The sequence below is a fragment of the Oryzias melastigma genome, linkage group LG9 (genome assembly GCF_002922805.2).
Source record: "Oryzias melastigma strain HK-1 linkage group LG9, ASM292280v2, whole genome shotgun sequence".
Taxonomy (NCBI): domain Eukaryota; kingdom Metazoa; phylum Chordata; class Actinopteri; order Beloniformes; family Adrianichthyidae; genus Oryzias; species Oryzias melastigma.
The window spans coordinates 14,744,576-14,766,235 of record NC_050520.1 but is presented as its reverse complement, the minus strand read 5'-3'; the positions used below and the strand labels follow the sequence as shown (position 1 = coordinate 14,766,235).

Sequence of the window (21,660 nt, the reverse complement as noted above, 5' to 3'; positions counted from 1 at the left end):
GAAAAGGACAACGAACAAAGTACACACACCACTTTCAACAGTAGAAAATGTGTGACTCAGTCTGGTTATCGGGTTTGAAGTTTGTTATTGTCACACTGTGAACTTGATGAGCTGAGCAGATCTAAGCATCACTTCTCCTACGTGTGAACTCATTCATCAAATCACTGACATGGGGCTATCCGAATCAAACTATTTATTCATTTATTTCCTGTGGCAGTACAACACAGAGGATCCAGTTGGTTCAAAACAATCACTGCCATTGCCTGAGAGGTGGTGGTGTTGCAAAAATATGATAAACTTTTGGAAGAAACAGCAAATGAGAAATTGACCAGATACAAGGAAGTTATTGGTGGAAAATAACGTAGAGGTGATTGAACAGTGAGATGGGATAGTCGGGAAATTATAGAGATTGTAAGTAAAGACATCTCTTGTTATCAGACAATTACCTTTATCCTGTTTTTCCCACTGATGCATATGACAAGTCAAAAAAACAAAAACTGCAGGTCTTTCTTAAGCTACAGACACACTGAGCATGTGATGTGCATATAACCTGTGCTGTTCACACTGGACAGGCAGGGTGGGGCTTCTTCTTTGTTTTCTAGTGCGCATATGTGACACCTACAGTTGGAAGAAGCTTAGTGAAAATGTTGAAGCAGTACTAATTTTGCAAATCTTGCTCCAGATTTTTGTCTTTTGTGAATTAAAAGGGATACCATCCATTCGTCACAACCAAATCGGTCAAAGTTGGTCAAAGTTTGACCTGATTTAACTTCCAAGGCTCAAAAATGGAAGCCGGAAACACATGTTTAAGTGTGGTTATATGGACTTTTTTATTGGAAGTGGCGCTTGCCGAGGGCGGTAGCTTCACAAACTGTAAAGAATGTCGATGAATGAAAGGTCACATTTCTGAGAGGAAACATCTGCATGATAAGCAGCTCACAAGACAACAGCTTCAAGCACATCTTGATTGTGGTTATGGTGGGTCTCAGTTTTAATTGTGAGCTGCAGGGTTGACGAGTCGGAGCAAGAAGGCCGTTGCTAAGCCAGGACCAAGAAACACTGCCACTGAACTACTGAGGAGGTCAGGAATGTGTTGTGGTGCAATGAATCAAAAAAGGAAATCATCCGTTCATCACATGCAATCATGGCATGTTGTCAAAAATAGGTGAAAGGCTGACTCCACATTTTGAAATCCAGCATCAAACATGGAGGAGGAAGTGTGATGGTATGGGTTTGTTTTGCTAGATCTGTCAGGGACTTGTACCCCATGAGGATCACTCTGACCAAACATAGTTACCATAGCATTCTTCAGCACCATCCAGTTCCTCCTGGCATACACCTGGTACTCATGCATCAAGTTAATGACCCAAAACATGAATCCAAGGTTTGCAAGTATTACCTGGAGACAAAAGAACAAGATGGCAAACATGGAGTAGTTGGAAAAGTCTCCAGATTTGAACCTCATTAAGCTGGTTTGGGATGAACATGACAAAAGAGTAAAATAAAGCAATCCACAAGACCCTCATATTAATGTGAATTGATGATGCAGGAGTCCTGGAATAAACTTGCTGACAGATTTTATGATTCCATGACAAAAAAGAAAGTAACTCTGTTCAGCAGGTACACCTACAAAATGTGGTTTCTTTGATGAGTTACACATTTAGAAAACATTTGGATTCTTAAGTAAAGGCTGGAAACGTGAGTGTTTGACTGGTAGATTTATTTTATTATTTTTTGTATTTTGTTGATTTCTTAACTTTTGTGGCTCTGACAATCACAAATAGCACTTACAGACATTAACATAAACACACACACCAATAGCATAGAGTCGAATTGTTATTTTTGTGTTGCTACTAACTGTTGCCAATTCTTAGAAGTTTTCACTCCACAAACAAATTCACAATTCACGTTTTATTTCAAATATGAAGTAGATTCGCCAATATTACACCAGACTTTTCCAATTGTCCTATGTATTGGTGGGTTGATAGAGATCTTTAGAAATTGGATGGAAAGTAAATGATCATTTTCAAAGGTCATTACTTGAGAATTTGTTCATTTCACTGCTGTTTTCGAGAAGGCCGGTAAAAGCTTATATCTATATTCTGCGTCATACTGCCCCCTACTGGACATTATATGAAATAAAACATTTAGAGTGCAAGAACTTATTAGTGTGAATGATTTTTATCTTTTTGAGTCTGTGCTGAAGGTAAGTTACTTGTGGCCTCCAATAATATATTATTTGTTTATCAATTTAAGAAAAGCTGAAGTAAATACGATGTGATCTCTACAAGAAAAAAAAATCCAGATGGTTTCTTGGAAGTGCTGCACAAATCAGGAAAACATAGATTTTAATAATGTTTTACAAATGATCCTTAGATTGCTTTTTTACATTAAAAAAGCGGAATACAATAATTGCGTTGAATTAAATAGTATAAGCGTGTTAATCGGTTTTAAAGCAAATAAGTTAAGAAATTCCACTTGTTACTTCAACACAGCTGTCTTGTTCACGCATGCGCAACGCGCCATTTAGGTACACAGTGAGAGGAGGCGAGAAGTGAATGAAGGGGGAGTTGACAAAGTCTGAGATTGTCTCTGACTTGATCCTGGTTAGGAATAACAGGATCAGAGGTTTGCGGTTCCTGAAATGTCCCGATAGATTGGTTCTGGAAAGTTACTGCAAAATCCAGTGTGTACATTGGATCTGGACAGTTTTTCCGCGGCCACGGCAACTTTGCAGAGGCAAGGCTCGCCTGCTAGCAACAATACCAGCTAATTCCAGGCAGGTAGCCATTTACGTTCATTTACTGCATAGTGTGTTGAAGGAAACCGTATAAATATGACGCTAACGGTGTTATAAACAAATGTATCCGATGTCGTGCTCCTAAATATCAAGGAAGTTGCTAACTTTTTACCACGCACTATATTAAAGTAACATGTTTGCTAACTAATAAGTGTTAAGCTACTTTAGCTATTTTGCTATCAACAATCATATGTGCTAGCCGATGTTTTCGCTGATAGGTCAGAACTTCTAACAACAAGTTTCCTTCTAGCCTTTCAAAATAAGAGAGACTTTTAACTCATTAGCTGTTCCCTTTCATGCTAAATATTATTGTTTATAAATATTAGGTTAATGGTACATACTATTATATCCTAATGAAAATACATTTAGATAATTTATTGGTTTTTAAATAAAGACAAATCGTCTTATCTTTTATTGTGAATACATAGAACTCTATTTCCGGTTATTCATTCTTGATACAAAAACGCTTTGCCCCTCCCCCCAACAAACGGTAGCCAGACTGGCGCCGCTAGTTAGCCACTGAGGACAACTTTAACTTAGTGTTTACCCTAGAAAAATGTGCTCTCGTGCTCTCAAGATTGCTTTTTCTCTCCTTATTTGACTGATTTAGACTGTATATTTTGTGTTGGTAAGCCAGATTTATTCTTTCTTTTCTTGAAAAGTCATTATAATCGTAGATTTTATAGTTAATATCTTCTGCCAGACGCTTAACTCAACTAATAATTTCTAAATTTGTGTTGTTCTTTTCTTACTGGATAGTTAGTGTGTGGTTGTAATACTTGGTGTACAGCTTGTGTCTATTGAGCAATAGGATTTCCCTTGTCTAATTGCCTGATTTCTCCTGCAGACCCTTCCCCTTCAAATGTGGTTTGATGTTGCAGACCTCCCAGAAAGAACTATGTTTGCATTGATTTCTACCAGCTCGATTAAGATTTCTTCTCCCTCCGTACTCCTGAGGATGATGTGAAACAGTTAGCAAAAAGAGATCCTCCTGAGCGTCAACAGAACCCTCAATCAAGATGTCTATCACTAACACACCAACCAGCAATGATGCATGTCTGAGCATTGTGCACAGCCTCATGTGCCACAGACAGGGAGGCGAGAGCGAGACGTTTGCCAAACGAGCCATTGAAAGTCTGGTGAAGAAGCTGAAGGAGAAGAAGGACGAGCTGGATTCCCTCATCACAGCCATCACCACCAATGGAGCCCACCCGAGCAAGTGTGTGACCATTCAGAGGACTCTCGATGGACGTCTGCAGGTCAATACAGCATTAAAATACCTTTTATCTCTGCGTATATCAGATACTACACCATAAAAAGTGTTGATGTGCAAATAACAGCACAGGATGTACAATAAACAGGAAGTATTGATGCTATTGCAGAGCTAGTTTACATTTTGTTTTGTTTCTTTGCATTAAACATCTAGAATCTTCCAAAATGCACTTTTACTGAAGGATGTTGGTGAAATCAAATTATATAGGAATAGGCCCATATAGGTAGGCAATTGATTTTTTTTTTCCCTAAAAACATGAGTATCATGATTAGTTTTATAATGCTCACTTATTAAATAGTTTTTTTTTAGTTTCTCAAACTCATTTGTGTTAAATATCACATTAATTTAAACATTACAAGTGATTTTTTGATGCATAGAAAAAGTTTTACCAAAACATTGTTAAACACAATTGTTGTAATCAGTCAGCTCCGTAAATCTTAAACTGAACCAATGAAACATTTTTAACATGGTCTTGTGGCATTTTTCATCATGACGGAATACAGATATTAAGTTTAAAAATTACATATCTGGGTATTTCTTTTTGCAAATCATGTGAATCAGCCAAAAAAAATGTAATTTGAAAAGCTTGTAGCTTCAACCAGCAGGTCACAAGCTATTGCTCCGCTCCATTTAGATGCATCCGCTTATAGACGACTAGATCCATGTACGTCTTCGTTTTCCTTGTCTGAGCTGACATCTGGTCCAATATTGCTCACTACTTTTGTTGCATAATTAATGCTAAGTTTGGAATGCGAGGGGCTGTAAACTAATAGGAAACTGTGTAAACAGATGGATGACGGGGATCACGAGGGGGCTTACTCTGTGCCAACAGTCCTGTCCTAAATTCAGAGGAGGAATGTTTTTACAATAGATTAAAATATTATTGGGATAGGATTTAAATAATTGTTATATTTGACTATCTGTTTAGGAAATTACATCTGGATTCCTTCCCTTTACTGGTCTCTGTTGCTCCTAGGTGGCAGGACGCAAGGGTTTCCCTCATGTCATCTATGCTCGACTGTGGAGATGGCCTGATCTACACAAGAATGAGCTGAAGCATGTCAAATACTGCCAGTTTGCCTTTGATTTGAAGTGTGACAGCGTGTGTGTCAATCCTTATCACTACGAGAGGGTTGTGTCTCCTGGTATAGGTAGGCACCGATTAAGTTTTAAAGCAAAAACTTGTGGAAACTAGTTTGACAGATGTAAAATGGTTATTTTTAAGGTTTTGTTAAAGTTATTTTGCTTATTAATTCAATTTCTGTATGCAATTCAGTATGCAATTCAGAAAAAGCTAAGGTAAAATCTAAGGTAATAAGTCTCCACATCTCTGATCCTTTTTTCCAGATTTATCAGGACTCACTCTGACAAGCTCTGGTCCCAGCTCTGCACTGATTGTGAAGGATGAGTACGATTTTGATGGACAACAAAGTATACCCTCCGTTGAGGGGGCCCACACCCTACAGACCATCCAGCACCCTCCATCCAATGCCCACCAGACCCCTTCAGAATCCTTTGCTTCCCCGAGCCTGCTCCCACCTGTTGAGGCCTCCACCTCAGCCTCAGCTTCATCGTTCCCTCCTATAGCTGCAGGATCAAGCAGTAAGATGGTTTTTATCTTTCACAAAGTCCTCTAAATATTAATCAAATTGATTATTAATTAGTAGCTTGAAGTCAATTTTTTAGTTTGAGATTTTTTTTTACAAAAAAAATGTTTTCTTTCTAGATGCCAGCTCCAACTGGTCGAGGAACAGTAGCTTCACCCCCAGCATACCTCACCACACCAACGGCCACTTACAGCACCATCCACCTATGCCACATCCGACACATTACTGTAAGTGAAAACACTCTCCACACCTCGCTGCATCAATCTAAGGATTCCTCTTTGCAGAGATTCAGTGACATTGTGTGTTTTTTTTCTTTTAGGGCCAGTGCACAATGAGCTCGCCTTTCAGCCTCCTATATCCAATCATCCAGGTGAGAATGCATTTCCAAGTGTTTCAAAGATGTGAGAAAGGTTGAGAATAAACTCTATTCTTGTTGTTTCCATCCTTGTTTTGTTCAAAAGTTTCCATCTTTCTTTTGAAGGATGAACTTTTGTAAAAGTTTAGATCTTTATTGAACAAAAAAGTGATTTTCTTTTCATTAACTTTACTGTAGCACAACAAATAGCCAAAGATAATAGTCCAATCAGTAAAGCGAGTGTGATGTTCTCTTATCAAATGGTCTTTTTCTGGTCTCTTTCAGCTCCTGACTACTGGTGCTCTATTGCTTATTTTGAGATGGACGTTCAGGTCGGGGAGACGTTTAAAGTGCCCTCCTCCTGTCCCATTGTGACGGTAGACGGCTACGTCGACCCTTCAGGGGGGGACAGGTTCTGTTTGGGTCAACTGAGTAATGTCCATCGGACAGAAGCTATTGAGAGAGCAAGGTGAGGAAACAGAATTACACACAGCAACTGGACTGATAATACTCCCTGTTAACACATTTTTTTATTTATTAGTTATAATATGAAAAATGCTTATTATTATTAAAATTAACCAAAAAAAAACAGTTCTACACCTAAATATAAAAGGAAAACTGTTCTAAAGGAAAATCAATTATTGTAATCAGTGTATATTTATATATTGTTTTAGTCAGCATTGTTGATTATGCACCACATTAAACCCTGAACTTATATTGCTTATTTTGGGGGAATTTCTCTTTAGTGTTCTGCTCCTATTTTTGCATCGGTTGTCCTCCTTTTTCCAGGCTTCACATCGGTAAAGGTGTCCAGCTGGAGTGTAAGGGCGAGGGGGATGTGTGGGTGCGATGCCTCAGCGACCACGCTGTGTTTGTTCAGAGCTATTATCTGGACAGGGAGGCGGGCCGAGCCCCAGGAGACGCTGTGCACAAAATCTACCCCAGCGCTTACATCAAGGTAAAGCCTCAGATTCACCACACAGAGAAAACGGACATATTTCCATTCTATGTCATCTTTCCTTGGGTTTTGGTCATTTGAACTTGCACAGTTAAAGACACGACACTAAAAAACACAATGTTTTTGCTTCTCATTTTTCTCTCCAGGTGTTTGACCTTCGGCAGTGTCACCGACAGATGCAGCAGCAGGCTGCCACGGCTCAGGCAGCCGCTGCAGCACAAGCAGCAGCTGTTGCTGGTAACATACCTGGACCTGGATCCGTCGGAGGCATAGCTCCAGCCATCAGTAAGTTACACTTACATTGATGCTTTTTTCACAAAGTGACAATAAACATCATCCTATAGTAAGGTTGTCATGTCAGTTTGTACCGAATATAAGCTTGGTTACATTTATGAAGATGCTGTTTTTCGACCAAATATGTGGTTATTTTTATATTAGATTATTTTTCTTTAATTGTTGCTGTGTTAACTTGTTTTTCTAGTACAAGAAAACACTTAAAACCTACTTTTTGCTTTTTTTTTGTACTTTTAGAGCTGCTATAATTAGGAAGAAGGGAACAAAACTGACAACACCTTCTGGAAACTTTTACCGCCTACGTCTGCATTTGTGATATTTGTACTGTCAAAACAATAGATTAGTTTCTTCTGTTTATTTTAGTAATAAAAGTGTTTATTCAGTTGAAATGTAACCATGTTTTTTTATTTAATTTTACTTGACAGGATTTGATTTTCTTGCTCATTTTTATTTCTGTTGTCACGCCTTGCAGATCACCATTCACGGTCTTGCTGTTTCATTAGGGAATTTTTGTTCATTTTCTTTGTTTGTTTCTTTGTTTTAACCGTGCATTGTGTTCTGCTTCCTGATTATCTGTAGACCTTCACAATCAATCTTCTCCGTGCTGCGTCTCCCGCACAGAATGTTTTCGCGAGAAGAGCTTTTTCACTCTTTAACACTGGGCTTTTTTTATGCAAAGGTTTAACAGTGTTCCCGTGGGGTCTTAAAAAGTCTTAAAAGTATTGGAAACAATACTTTAAAAATCCTTAAATGTGTCTTGGATTAAAAAATTTAGCTATTTGAAACTTAATTTCACATTTCTCATCAAAAATGAAAAATTTTCACCCAAATAATGTAAATAAAAAGCAGCAGAACCATTCGTTATGCAGCTATCTTTTTTTTTTTTTAAAGGAAGACGAAGAAGTGTGCTAAAGCGTTGCGAAACAGACTAAAAACAACAAGACAAGAAGCTACTGTTTTGATCCTGGAGAACTGTAGATTTAACATGGTGTAGATATAGTACGTATCCAGTCAGCTGCTAATGCTCTTGAAGCAACAGATGCTAGCCAGCTTGCTAATTGTGCCTCTGCACCAATTGCACTGACTTTATTTGTGAATGATGTTCTTTTTTTATTTATTTAAATGGGCTGAGAAATTGGTCTTAATTTCTGATAACCATGGTCTTAAAAAGTCGTAAAAAGTAGATATAATTAATTTGTGGATTTCACTTGTTGCAGGTTATTTTTAGGATGTTACACACACAATAAACAAGTGAACACTGTATTCTGAACTCGGAGGCATCCACCCGAGTCTCTGTCTTATCCGAGTATGTTTGGACCTCATCTGTGTCCTCCTGTCCTGGCAGGTCTGTCTGCAGCTGCTGGAATCGGTGTCGATGATCTCCGGAGGCTGTGTATCCTCAGGATGAGTTTTGTTAAAGGCTGGGGTCCCGACTACCCCCGCCAGAGCATCAAGGAGACCCCTTGTTGGATTGAAATCCACCTGCACAGAGCTCTGCAGCTACTAGACGAGGTTCTTCACACTATGCCTATAGCAGACCCCCAACCTCTGGACTGAGATGCTGCCTTCAACCATGAAAACCTCTGTAGAGATGAAGCTCCTGTGACCTCATTTAGGTAGAAAAGAGTTCACAGGTGTGTTCACTTCAGCCCCATGTTTTCTTTTTGTCATAAACCAAGGCCACATTAAATAGAGTACATGTTTTATCATTTTAGCTATAACAGGAATTAGAGTTTAAAAAAGCTTTCCACATAGCTAGAATTATAAAACTCTAGAGAAACTGGATGTACTCACTAATATGGCTAAAATCAGCCCAAGAGTGTCAGCATCCACTAAAGAGGTTGTAAAGGAAAAATGATTCATTATTTTTCCATTTTTATTTTTCATGTTTGTTTTACACCTGGATTTCCAACCAAACATAGGGAGTCAAAAAGTATCGGATTAAAGTGAATGAAAAACCAAGTTGTAATTTTGGGGGTAATATTAAAAAATTGAAAACTGTTTTAAACTTAAAAGTACACATTGTAAACGTGAAGGAAATTTAAAAAAAATAATAAAATTGAAAATGTGTTAATAGTATTTTTCCAAACTTGAAAGAAATATTGAAATTTGAATGAAAAAAATGTACCAAAAAAATTGTAACAGGACTGTTTTTTATTTTTAACCTTTGTTTTTCTCCTTCACCTTCTCTCCACAGTTTACAGTTTAAATCCAGACTTCTTGATTTCACTGTTGACCTTAAGTTTAGGTGGGGGGTGGAGCTTTGAGCCCATCTTCTACTTGGAAAATGATTGACATTCGAGGTTATGGTGACATCATTTCCGCTCCATCATTTGTGCCGCCTGCGTCATCCCTCCTCTGATGTGACTTACAGCAGTGATATACCAAATTTTGGAAGAATTTTATCACAACTGTATTCCACATCAGAGAAGGGATGACACAGCCTGCACCAACAGGAGATGCAGAAATTATCCAGAGCAAATAGTCAGGAAAGGAAAGCAGCAAAGTGAGCTTTTGATATACTAAGGACACCCAGGCGGCTGATATATAAACACTCACACACCTCTAGAAATAGTATAAGAATAAGTGCAAGTTTGGATATCTGCAAGAAAAAAGTGTTGTTTTTTTTTATTGTTGGATTATTTTCTATTTCTGTGAATTATGTTGAACTGAACTCCTCATTGAGGAGTGTAACAGTATTTAAAGCATCACAGCTGCCCAATTACTGTTTTTTAATTTTTTTTAAAGAGTTCATAAATACTGTGTGATAATACATATCACTTAACAGACTTCACTGTGATTGTAACATTTCCTCACTCAAAAAGATGTGAATGTAAATGTTTCTAGTTCAACACAAATGAGGCCAAAGATGAAAATGTGGAGAAACAGGTGAAGTGTTTGCAAACTGTAAAGTAGTAAAAATAAATGTGACAGACTTCTCCTAATATACAAACATTATCATCATCTTGTTACAGGTTATTAATTTCTCTTGAGCATCTGACTGTTTGAGCTCACATATTTTGATAATTTGCTGTCAACATAGAACTACTAAACAGAAGTCATGTAGTTTACTGACAATATTTTGGACCTCACCCTTCAATTTTGATTTATCGTTACTATTTTTTTTTGGTATATTTGTAGCACTTTACCTAATTTTTCTGATTTGAGTTTGTAACCATGACAAGATATCCTGGGACATGAACAAAGGAGTGAATAGCTTTGTTTAAATGTAGGATTTTTTAAGATTTAAAGATAGCTGATGCAATACCCAGTTGAAATATTACAAAAAAATGTTTTGTTTTTTTTATTTTGGTTTAACAATATCACTTCAGTCATATATGCTTATTTTTGGATTTGCTAATATGTCATTTTTCATTTAAATCCATGTAAATATGTTGTGTCATTTAAAAGCATGTCCATGTTTGCCTTTTTTAACCTTAAAACCTGTTTTATTTTTTTATTAAGAGAATACTTTACCAGCACTACAACAGAGTAAAATTTTAAGCAACATTTAAGGCACATAGATGGCACATCATACATAATGTTTTTTTTTAATGTGTTATTCTTAGAAAAAAATGTAATTTAATATAAATTCATTGGTTTTGACAAGTCCTGGCAGGCTGTTTTCTCCTCCAAAATGATCCCATCCTGTACGTGATTTGTCAGATCACTTTGATCTAAATTTTGAGGGTTCAAATCACACAAACACCAGTTTTTAGGTTTTTTTTTATAGTTTGGTATTTGACTTTATTTTAGAAACGTATATGTGTTTTACCAGATGTGAATTTGATGTCCAACTAATGACGTGAAGTTAAGTATCAGTTACAGAGGTTTTAAAGCAGGAAATGGTTGATTTTTCTGTCATGGAAGCTTAATTTTGTCTCAACTTAAAAAAAAAAAAGTACCTTTACTGTTTTAAGCTGATGTTTTTGTACTGCAGTTATTGTAGGAGCCAAATGTTGACTACTATGATAGATCACACATATTGAAGTTTACCTGTATTTCTTATGTGAGAGTCTATAATTAAAATGGCCTAATATTCTCATGTGTGTGGGTTTTTTTTTTGTATTTACTGTATGTACTCTTAGGAGCACATTTGAAGTGAAAGTTGACTCCTGTTTACATTATGGCAGGAAGCCTTTATGTTCGAACACAACCTAAGTGCAGCTCCGACTGCTTTCTGTGCTCGCCTGGCAAGAGAATTAATTTGATTAGAATGAGGCTTTTTGCTTCGACAAGCATCGAGGAGAGCGTGGCGGTGGGTCCAGACCAACGCCGGCTGGATAAGTGGTTAAATCGGGCCCTGAAATGAAGTCACATGAGTGTGCAGTCTCTAATCTTTCATGAAATTCTTTCAGCTAAACAGCAGAGAGAGAAGCTTCACTATTTTTTAGATTTGAAGGGCAGGGGACTCAACAAATTAGCATAAATCCCTAATATGAACATAATGGGATTATTTTATTTATGCTCAGAAAAGTAAAAAAACTAAACATTTTTTGACATCTTCATGTCTAAAATATGTTTGAGGTTTCCTCTGGGGATGAAATTATTGAACGCTACATTGCATTAGTCCCAGTTCCTGTTGGAAAAAAAGGAAACATGAGTCTGTAGAGTTGGTAATGACTTTCCCAGGAATCCTGGAACTGAGACAAAAAGAGCTGGAGGAGTAAACGATCTATGGAAACCAGCGTTAACATGGAGTTTGATGATATTGAGAAGTTTACATCATCAAGATGCTTTAAAAACTATGAGGGGCCATACAAGACATTATTCTGAACCATTCACATTCATATATCTCTATAATGTCTTGTACGGCCCCTCATAAAAACCAGCATGTTATTAATCAAAGTCAGCTAAATTTCTAGTTTTATGTCAAAATATCAGATAATAAAACTATCCTAACATCGTTTTCCAACAAGCAAATACATAACATGAAATATGAGAAGTTTTATCAGGAAAACAAGAGTGTAAACCTCTTACGGTGATGAGGTTATCGCTCTCGTTTTAGACCTGAGCAGGTGAGGGTTTAAATCCAGTATTTTAATCTTGTTGCTGTTGGAGCTTAAAAGCGTGGATTAAAAGCAGCGAGGTTCAAAGGCGCTTAATGTTTGTGTAACCAACATTATCAAATCTCAGAAGGCTGCCCCTTCTGTTACTCACCGCTCCGCTCTTCCTTACGCCGGGCTTAACTGCAGTAATTAGGATAAACCTGCAGCCCACAGGACCGTCATGTGCTCCGGCGTCACATGCAGAAGGGTTCTTTATTTTTGTCAGGCAAGAAAACACACAAAAACGCACATTTATGGCTTTAAAATGAAACTGTCTTTATTAAGTAATTTTAATATCAGAAAAATAAAACTCTTAAAATTCTCTTTACAGCAAATATATATAGAATATCAGTGCTTTGGCCGCAATAACTTAAAAGGCCGTTACAAAATATAGTCTGCTTTTAAACTCCCGACTTAATTTGAAGAATTTATGCCTTAAGACTCCTCCTACACATAGAACATAACAAAAGTGTAGTAAAGTTAGCAAATACTTTGAACTGTTGGTACAGCTTTCAACAATATAAGAATTTATATATAGATACTCTTAAGATACATTTGAATAGTATACCGTTCTTAATTTGGTTGTGTACAGACATGACAGGCAGCTTGAATCCTTGGCCTTTTTACAGTTGCAGTGATGTTTTACAATGGCGGCAAGTTATGAAGACATGCTCGTGATGCACATTCCACTTTCAGCAAGGGTTAACGGCGGCTATCAATACTATTATCAATACTGTCGACTATCGGCTAGACTACAAGCAGATTTCACTAACACTCTCCTGCAAGGTCTCTGGATTTCCAGCTCGTCATTTAATCACTCGGAAAATAAAAAAAGAAAATCTTATTGTAAACATTTTTATATAGATATATTTATGTATATATGAAATGTAACAAAATAAAAAATAAGTTCTGTATATTCATCAGTCATTAACAGTAATATCATATAATACATACACAAAAAAAAAAAAGTCAATATATTCTGGTGAATAACCTTGAGGGCAGATCGTGTATTGCATTCCCCCAGAGAGAAAGAGAGCGGTAAAGTGATGGGACGGATAGAAGATCCAGGGAAATGGAGAAGAAGGGAGGGGGGGGTTGTTGCACTTCCTCAAAAGAATATCTAAGAAACGTTGCTTCAACTGGAGGTTTAAAGCTCCAGATGAATCCCAAATACTGCTTACAGCTGGAATGCTAGAAGGACTGCAGTGCAATGTCCGCACGAGGAAAGACGACAACAGTATTGACCTGACGTAGTGTCCACGACCGGATACTAGAGTCAACAAGCCCCCCCCCCGACAACAACAACAAACCCTAAAGTCTGAACTCGTTCTATCCTGCAAGTGTCACCAGCTTGTACCTTTGTCTGGAATTTTCCAGGATGAGGAACCTTCGGAATAGGAGTGGAAATGAGAGAAAAATACTACGTGCTTGCCCCAACTGTTCAATATATTGCGATAAGATACAGGTTGGGCTGTGCTTTGCACTGCACAAAACAAGAGCAGATAAAACAGGGAAGGCTGCACTGAAACAGTGCAAAAGGGGTCTAAAAGTCAAAGATCTTAAATAATTAGCATGCCAAAGTGACTTTTTTTTTTTTCACGGGCCTGGCAGACGAAACGTCAGAGAATGGAGTGAAGCAAAGCCTTCATGTTACACCCCAGTGGAATAAAGGATGGAGCATTCCAGCATCAGAAAAAAAACTGATCTCTTAGCTCCCTTGTGAGGTTTCCGCAAGTGATCTCCACCTTCTACGAGGGTGCAGGACAAAAGAGGAGGAATGTTACACCAGTACAGCATGTGCACAGCAGCACACCGTTTCCCATACAACCATGTAAACTAAATAGAAATATTCAGGAGGAGAATTAGGGGGTTTGGATGCTGAAAGTAACAACACATTAGAGAGGCTCAATGGAAAGTAAACAGAGGCATGCTCATGCTATTTTTGTTCCGCTGAGATGCAATCAAATCTGAAAGTAAATGATGACTTGCATCTGTCAGCTTGTGTCCTTTCTGGTCTGGATTTGTAGTGTTGTTGGTAAATTATAGGCTTTAAAAAAAAAAAAAGGCCACAAGTTAGTTTTGAGGACAGAGCAACTCCTTGCTCCACTGAACCACTTTGTTTTACTGAGTGAAATCAGGCACAAGTTTACCGTAAACAGTTTTACGCATTCGTGAAAGAACAATACGGCGATACTGAGGTGGCATAACGTACCGGTTCTCTAGGGAGAAAGAAAAAAAATAGTTACCCCTATCCTGGCTCGCTTTTTAGGAAAATAAAAAATAAAGTTTGAGGCAAAAAGAAGTTGGAGTATGACCGTTTTGCAAAGAAAAGAAAAAAAAATCTCCTTGGGAGAGTTAGAATGCTTTTCATTCCAATTCTAGAACGTCTGACTTGTGATCTGGAAAATGTAAACACTATATTCTTTTGAAGAAATAAATTCACATCCAGCGATAAACCTGATAGGACGATGCTGCTTTTGTTGAGGTCGTTGCTGTAACAAATTCTTCGTTGGAAAATGGGATTTATCAAAGCAAAGCTCATCTTTTGTTCTTACCTACAAAACAATTGAGATGTCGGAAAGAAAATAAAATTATTTTTAAAAAGCCCTGACCTAAAAGTCTAATATATTTTAATGTACGTTTAAAAAAATAAAATTATATATAGGAAGAAACCAATCAAGTTTCAAGGGACATTTTCAACGATGTACGCAATAATCACTTAAAATGTTAATAAATCGACGTGAAAAAAAATATATATATATATTTGCGGTTAAATGTATCCCTACCCTCCCAATGCTACACAAAAGGCCTCCAACCTTCCAGTTGATCAATCAATCAGTCAAGGAAAAACTTCACAATAGCAGGCACATGACTGGGCTGAAGACCCGAACCCATGACCCAAATTTCCTTTCCTTATAGTCTGTTCTTTTGCACACGCGTCAAAACCGATGCCAGCCTGGACAAAGCTGGCTAACTAAACCTACATGCTGATCTGGGATCATTTCAAGTGAATCCCCTTCACATCTCACAAAGCAGAAACATTGAGGACACTGATCCCCCATCAGTTATTAAGGTAACTGGACAAAATATAGAAAAAAAATAAAAGTATAAAATGAATCACATATTGCGGAGCTCGATGGCCTGTGTAGCTGGGGACAAGCATACGGGGCAGGCGGCCTCGGGGCCCTGGCAGATCTGAGTGGCACAATCTAGACAGAAGAGGTTATGGCCACATGGAACCAAGGCAGCGATCACATGGTTATCCATACACTGGATGCATATCTCCTGTCCTCTTCCTGCTGATCCCAGTCCCGGTCGACAAAAAGAGGATTCCGGAGGAGAGGATGAAGACGTGGTGCTTTCACTGGAGGAGGAGAAGGCTGAGCTAGAAGAAGGAAGCCTCTGGGCATCAAGGGTCCCAGCTGATCCAAAAGGCCTTTGGTGAACACGCTGGGCCTGGGGGTGCTCCAAGGCTTCGGATCCAGAGAAGGTTGGAGAAAGACGGGGCGTGCCGGGCTGGCTGGTCTGGAAAATTGAGTTCATGTGTGAGAACTCAAAGTAATTTTTCAGCTCTACTTAAAGACTGTTTTTCCTCACCTGAGACTGGAGAGTATCAAAGGCCTGAAGAGACTGGTTGTCCACAAAGGGGCTCCAGATGTGAGGCTGCACAGCAGAGTGCAGGGTGTGGGCAGTAGAAATGGTTAGTGGGTCGAATCCTGAGGACGAGCCTCCACCCCCCAGGCTGACCAGCTCCTCAGACCCCATACCGAGAATGCTCTCTCCGAACCAGAAGCTTGTGCTGCTATTACTGTTGTTGTTGTTGTTAGCGTTGGCGTTGAAGGAGAAGGTCGGGCTGAAATCGGCCAAGCGGTTGCCGTTCCCACAACTGTAGAAAGAATCAGCAGAGCTGGAGCCGCTGCCCAGAGAACTGGAGCTGTCGTTGCGGTACGTGGAAGACATCCTGACCCCACTGCTGATATTGCTGTTGACTCGCTGGGTGCCGTTCATGCTTACGGGCAACAAGCTTCTGCCGCCTGGCGACGACGGGCCTGCGCGGAGCCAACCATCCTTCCCGCCGCTAGAAAGCGAAGAGCACTCAAAGCTGACATCCGTCCCGTTGAACTGGAAGTCACTGTTGTCCACGCCCGGAGCCTCGATGCCCCCGCAGGTTCCAGTGCGGAGGGCAATGTGCGCCTCAATCTCCTCCCTCGCACGGTCCACGTTCTCCGGCATCCCCGTGACCTCGAAGACCGGCTCTTTGTCACGACTTGGTGTCACGATGTAGGTGTGGGTCTGCTGCTGAATGCGTTTGATGGTTGCACCTGTTTCAAAACGAAAAAATATCAAGTTAAATATCGGTACAAAGAGCAGAAAAGCAAATTGATTCTAAAAACATTTTCACTCCGATCTTCTTTTGATCTATTGTCAAAGCGTTCTCAGAGGTCTTTTAATTATGATTATGCCGTTTTTAGCCAAAATTTTAAAAAAAAACTTTGTTTTCTAGCAGTAGCACTAGTAGTTCAGAGTTTCACCTTTGAGTTGTAAACAGAACTGTTGACACGGAGCATGTCCACCCCCTTCCCATCATCCATTTGTTTGGACTCACTCCCGATAGCCAACAGCCCCCCCTTTTTATCTGTTCCTGATTCACCATAATTTCTATAAAGAAATGCTCAGTAATGCAAATTTGAGCATAATATTTTTTAAACAGGTCCCGCATCATGAAAGAAATGCCACAATAACATGTGAAAAACACCGAAAACACAATTTTCATCAGTCCGTTTTTTTTAATAAAAATCAATCAGTTCTGATTAACTATTGACTAGTGAAGAAGGTAAAAACAAAGCTTCTAAATACGTCCAAGTCCAAATCGTGGAAAAAAAAGAGGCATAAATTGTCAGTGTTGTGCTGATTTGTTCCTAATGGCATAAGCTGGCTTTAAGAGGGAAAAAATAGCAGCAAAATAATTACAGCTCTGACCGGTGAGTCACCTGGGAAAGTACCAAACTCTGAATGTTAGTCTACAGTACCAACCATTTTTAAAACCACAAAGCAGCTCCAATGAAAAAGAAGTGCTGACTTAGAAGTAGAGCCACAAGAAAATCCTGGAGTGCATTCACACACACACACACACACACAAAAAAAAAACAATTTGCCACAAAAAATGAGCAGAATTTATAGTCATTGCCTTACAATGTATCATCACTCAGGATAGAGAAACCACTCTACAGTAATGTGACATTTTTGTTGCATTTTGAAGACCAAAAACAAGTAACAAATAAAAACAGGTACAAATTAAATGCTCAGAGGACCACAAAAGGTCCGTTTTAGACATCAAATCTGTGTTGAAAACTCACCTTTAGGACCCACAACCAATCCAACAACGCGATACGGCACCCGTACCTGTTGGGTTAAAAGGGTGCAGTTTTAATAATACTCCCTGAAAGCCTATTTTAGAGTGAGTTTTACATTTTATGACAACTAGTTGCCATAACAACAGTCTCTAATGCAATTCGCAGCAGAAGAAGGTCACTAAATAACAACATGATTCATAATTGCATGCCTGCTGACCTGAATAGTCGTCTGGCCAGGTAGAGTGGGGGTTCCTAAAGCAGTCACAGACGACAGGGGACCGGTTTTGTTTCGAGAGGCTCTGATGAGGGAGAAGTGTTCGGCTGCAGACAGGATTTCTCTTTTCGCCATCGCCACGTCTTCTTTGCGACCCGTCACGACAAAGACAGGCTGCTCGCCCCTCACCGGAGTTTTGATGTAGGTGTTAGTCTTGGCCCTGAGTGCCTTGATCTTGCAGCCTATTGTTGGTGGAGAGGGATTTGAAGGGTAAAGGAACAAGATAAGCACAAAAAAAGTTAAAGATTTTGATTTGATACGTTTTTATACTAGGTTAAGTAAATTGTCACTGTCTTCTTTTGAACCCCAAATGCAGTTTATGAACAAATGTTTCCATTTCATAAACAGAATAAAAAAAATAAACCCCTAAAGGCATCCAAATGCTAAAAAGATTATACAAGAGTAACTCATATTAGATCTCCAGCTAAAGATGAAAAACAGTCCTCATCTTTAAAAGGACATTTCTATGACTGCACACTACAGCTTTCTGTTTTCCAATAATCCAGTAATGATTCTGATTCATATCATAACTTGCAGATATAGTAAATACTGGTTCATTTTGAACAAGTCGATCCGATTCACTGATCTAAAATTGATCCAGGATATCTTCAGCCAAAAATATTCAGAGTGACTTATAAATACAAAAAACTAATGAAGAGTAAAATAGTTGAGTACAAACCAGTAAATAAGAATTAATGGTAAATCTATTCACATGTTAGTGTCATAAAGTTCACCTCACTGTTATTTTTCCACATAAAAATAATATTAGTGGAACAATATAATACACTGATTGTATCACATGACTGCCAAATTGAAAAGACTGACATAAATTGGACTGTAATGATGGTTTGATCCTTTTTTGCTGCCACCACTTGTGTGTTGTCCATTGTAATGGCACTAGGTTGTTATAACGTTACAGTAAAATCCAAATGGTGTTCTACAATATCAATAAAAACTGATTTATTTTTAAACTGATTTTATTAATAGTAATATTCAAAAATAGTATTCATTTCTTAAATATTTATAACTCATAAATAATGGCAATGCAGAAAATTCAGGACATTTATTTGCATTATTTTCATGTAAATTGATCAGTGATCAAAATCTTTTCGGCCTCGGTACATCAAATGTACAAAGTTTACTAGTCTTTGCTGTGTTGACTGCTTGATATTCCTAGATGCAGCTAAGACAGTTCTCTTTAATAGTTCATGCTTGTGTCAGGACTCAGCTCCATAATTGCTTCATTGACCAAAGATATAAAAACTTTCCAAAACAGAATGATTCAGTTATCATTTTCATTCCTGTCTGTCGTATCTCAATTTGCCATCCAGAACATTTAATCATCTATTATTTTTTTTTCTTCATCGCCCTGTGCTCCATGTCGAATATATAACATACCATTAAAGAGTTCTTCATCTTATGAATTAAATATTACTTTTAGCAGTGGTTGAGAGTCCAGCATCATTACCAGAGCCATTTCCTGTTGTTGTCAACACCAACGGGCGCACCTCCCCCATCTAGTTTAAAGGACTATATAAAAGTCCTCACCCTAATAATCATATATGTAAAGTCAAAATTCTGATTTAATGATTTCTTTAAAACCAAAGGAGAGCGAGAAACCCCCCTAAAACCCCTCAGATTGTCCTTATTAAGGACAGAAGAGGGAAAAAAACTATACCCTACAGCTGATGTGGCAAAGCAATGGAGAACATTGCTTTATGCCCTGTTCCGAGACAAAGCCCAGTCGGGTTTAAACAAGAAAAGACAGTGGGTTTAGTTTAAAAAGTAACAGTAAATCACTTTAAATGACAAACGATCAGTTATATGGAGCGTTAGTGTGGCCAAAACTACTGAAATGGAAAGATGAGAACTTTTTTGGCTAGCTAAAAGTCTGGGTGGTGTTGACCCAGTTTGAGATGCTAAGCTAATAGCTTTAGGCTAACATCGACGGTTGTAGCTCAGTATTTTTATTTATAGAGAGTTAAACTTTTTTCCCCCTTGGATATGTTACCCTTTTGGATTTCATCGCTTAGCAAACATCTCCCCTTTTACAGCTACTGCCTCGTGGAGTTCGGTCACAATGAACTTAAAAGTAGCTAACAAAACAAAGAGCAAACTCACCCTGCCTGCCCACAATCTCGGCGACGTGCTCGGAACTCGGTACGGCCACACACTCTGTGGTATTGACGCTTTTTCGCCGGGACAGGAGCGAAGGCTCGGCCTCGAAGCCCGGTTCCCCGTACATGCCAGCCGGTAGCATCGCCATGCTGTTAGCTGAAGGCAGGGCGCTACCGCCAACCCCAGTGTCATCCCGCTCGTCTCCATTGTACAACAACACGGTTTCTATGTGCGACGGTTCCATTCCGGGCGGCATTACTGAGTTACTTGGCCCCGCTGGGAGATGCTGGTGGCGGTGGGCCTGCAGTAGCAACGAGCTACCGGTGCAGTCCAGGGAGTCGGCCGCAACAACTTCGGGTTCTTCGTCTTCAGCTGTTTTGTTCACTTCATCTCCCGAGGGCGGTAGATGCGCCGACAGTGGTTTCAAGTCCAGAACCGTGCCGAGGAGTCGAAAATGGGAAACCTGGGAGTGAGGGTGGTGCTGAAAAGATAGGCTTTCGTCTGTCTGTTCCTGGGTCTGGCTTTGGGTGCCGCGGTGATCCTCGAGGCCCATACCGGCGAAAGCGTGCACCAGCGGCGGTGGGACCTCGGACTCTCCCTCATCGGCATCCAACAAAGACGTGCTACTGGGCATGATGCAAACCCCTCTACAGTTTAACAGAAATCGATATAGCACGTTGATTGTGAATATTCTTACGAAGATAAAATAAGAATAAAAAAAGAAAACACAAAAACAGCGACCAGCGCCTGACAGTTTAAATGTGTGCCTTTTGTTTTGTCTTCAGCTCCCCATGCAGCCCTCCTTGCCCTGTAATCTCGTACTCTTTTTCTCGCGAGATTTCCACTGATGCACTTACCACAGCTGATGGGAAGACGTCATAATAAACTAACATGAATTGTTATAAAATGTAATCTTTTATGTACATTTCACCCAACATATGTGTTTTAAAACAACGTGAACAACCCTTTATGTCAGATTTATGTATGTTGCTGTCAATTATTAGTTCATGGTATAGTTTTCTCTTAGCAATTAGTGTAATAAGTCAGTAAAACAAATCTAAAAACGTGATAGTAATATCCAGTAGGTATGTTCAAATTCAAAAAGTTTATTTCTATTCTGAAATGTATTCTTAGTTCCTGGAAAATCAATGAAAAAACACACAGCTAGTAAGAAGACATACTCTTTGCATGTATTCATTTTTTTAAGAATTAGGACGATTAACTATTCATTTATTTTTTTCCAATTTTATTTTTAAAATTATTGTATTATGTTTTCTGTGCATTATTTATGCTTTTTTATTCTTCTTATTATTATATATCAGCTCTAGGCCCACATATACGTATAATATGTTTTAGTGGCTAAAATATCTTTTTTTTTTTGGTAATAATTTCTGCTATATTGAGTGTAAATACATTTAATTTTAAACGGACCAGTATTTATATAGGATTTAGACTTTAATTAACCCAGGGACTCACTGTATTCTGGGAGAAGCATTGTTTGAAATGTCTGTTAAATGCTGCAGTTCCAGATGCTTCTTCTTACTTGTATTCTATGGGACAAATAAATAAAACAGGGTAA

The 21,660-nt window shown here is 38.7% G+C and overlaps 2 protein-coding genes across 5 annotated transcripts; one reads left to right on the top strand and one right to left on the bottom strand.

Moving 5' to 3' along the window:
* Window positions 1-2,531: 2,531 nt before the first annotated feature.
* Window positions 2,532-9,329, top strand: LOC112148176 (mothers against decapentaplegic homolog 4). Of its 4 annotated transcripts, none has more exons than XM_024275024.2 (10): window positions 2,532-2,779; window positions 3,648-4,059; window positions 5,050-5,224; window positions 5,421-5,675; window positions 5,800-5,907; window positions 6,000-6,050; window positions 6,321-6,504; window positions 6,825-6,993; window positions 7,140-7,278; window positions 8,633-9,329. In XM_024275024.2, exons 2-10 carry the CDS (start codon window positions 3,820-3,822, stop codon window positions 8,842-8,844), a joined length of 1,533 nt encoding a protein of 510 aa, XP_024130792.1. In that variant the 5' UTR covers window positions 2,532-2,779; window positions 3,648-3,819; the 3' UTR covers window positions 8,845-9,329. The 4 variants fall into 4 exon arrangements, with proteins under 4 accessions (XP_024130792.1, XP_024130793.1, XP_024130791.1 ...); XM_024275025.2 differs by having other exon boundaries at window positions 2,532-2,783; XM_024275023.2 differs by lacking the exon at window positions 2,532-2,779 and adding an exon at window positions 3,267-3,428.
* A 3,257-nt stretch (window positions 9,330-12,586) lies between these two features.
* LOC112148177 (RNA-binding protein MEX3B) lies at window positions 12,587-20,927 on the bottom strand. Its single transcript, XM_024275026.2, has 5 exons — window positions 20,085-20,927; window positions 17,907-18,145; window positions 17,693-17,738; window positions 15,933-16,657; window positions 12,587-15,860 (listed from the first exon to the last, which is right to left on the bottom strand). The coding sequence occupies exons 1-5, from the start codon at window positions 20,713-20,715 to the stop codon at window positions 15,453-15,455; spliced, it is 2,049 nt and encodes a 682-aa protein (XP_024130794.1). The 5' UTR covers window positions 20,716-20,927; the 3' UTR covers window positions 12,587-15,452.
* Window positions 20,928-21,660: the final 733 nt, after the last annotated feature.

Excerpts from the sequence above, each read along its gene's own strand:
- LOC112148176 (XM_024275024.2), top strand. The coding sequence starts at position 3,820 with ATGTCTATCACTAACACACCAACCAGCAATGATGCATGTCTGAGCATT. Across the intron at positions 5,676-5,799 it reads TATAGCTGCAGGATCAAGCA|ATGCCAGCTCCAACTGGTCG; the intron begins GTAAGATGGTTT and ends TTTTCTTTCTAG. Across the intron at positions 5,908-5,999 it reads GCCACATCCGACACATTACT|GGCCAGTGCACAATGAGCTC; the intron begins GTAAGTGAAAAC and ends TTTTTCTTTTAG.
- LOC112148177 (XM_024275026.2), bottom strand. The coding sequence starts at position 20,715 with ATGCCCAGTAGCACGTCTTTGTTGGATGCCGATGAGGGAGAGTCCGAG. Across the intron at positions 17,739-17,906 it reads CTGGCCAGACGACTATTCAG|GTACGGGTGCCGTATCGCGT; the intron begins GTCAGCAGGCAT and ends TTAACCCAACAG. Across the intron at positions 15,861-15,932 it reads TTGATACTCTCCAGTCTCAG|ACCAGCCAGCCCGGCACGCC; the intron begins GTGAGGAAAAAC and ends TCAATTTTCCAG.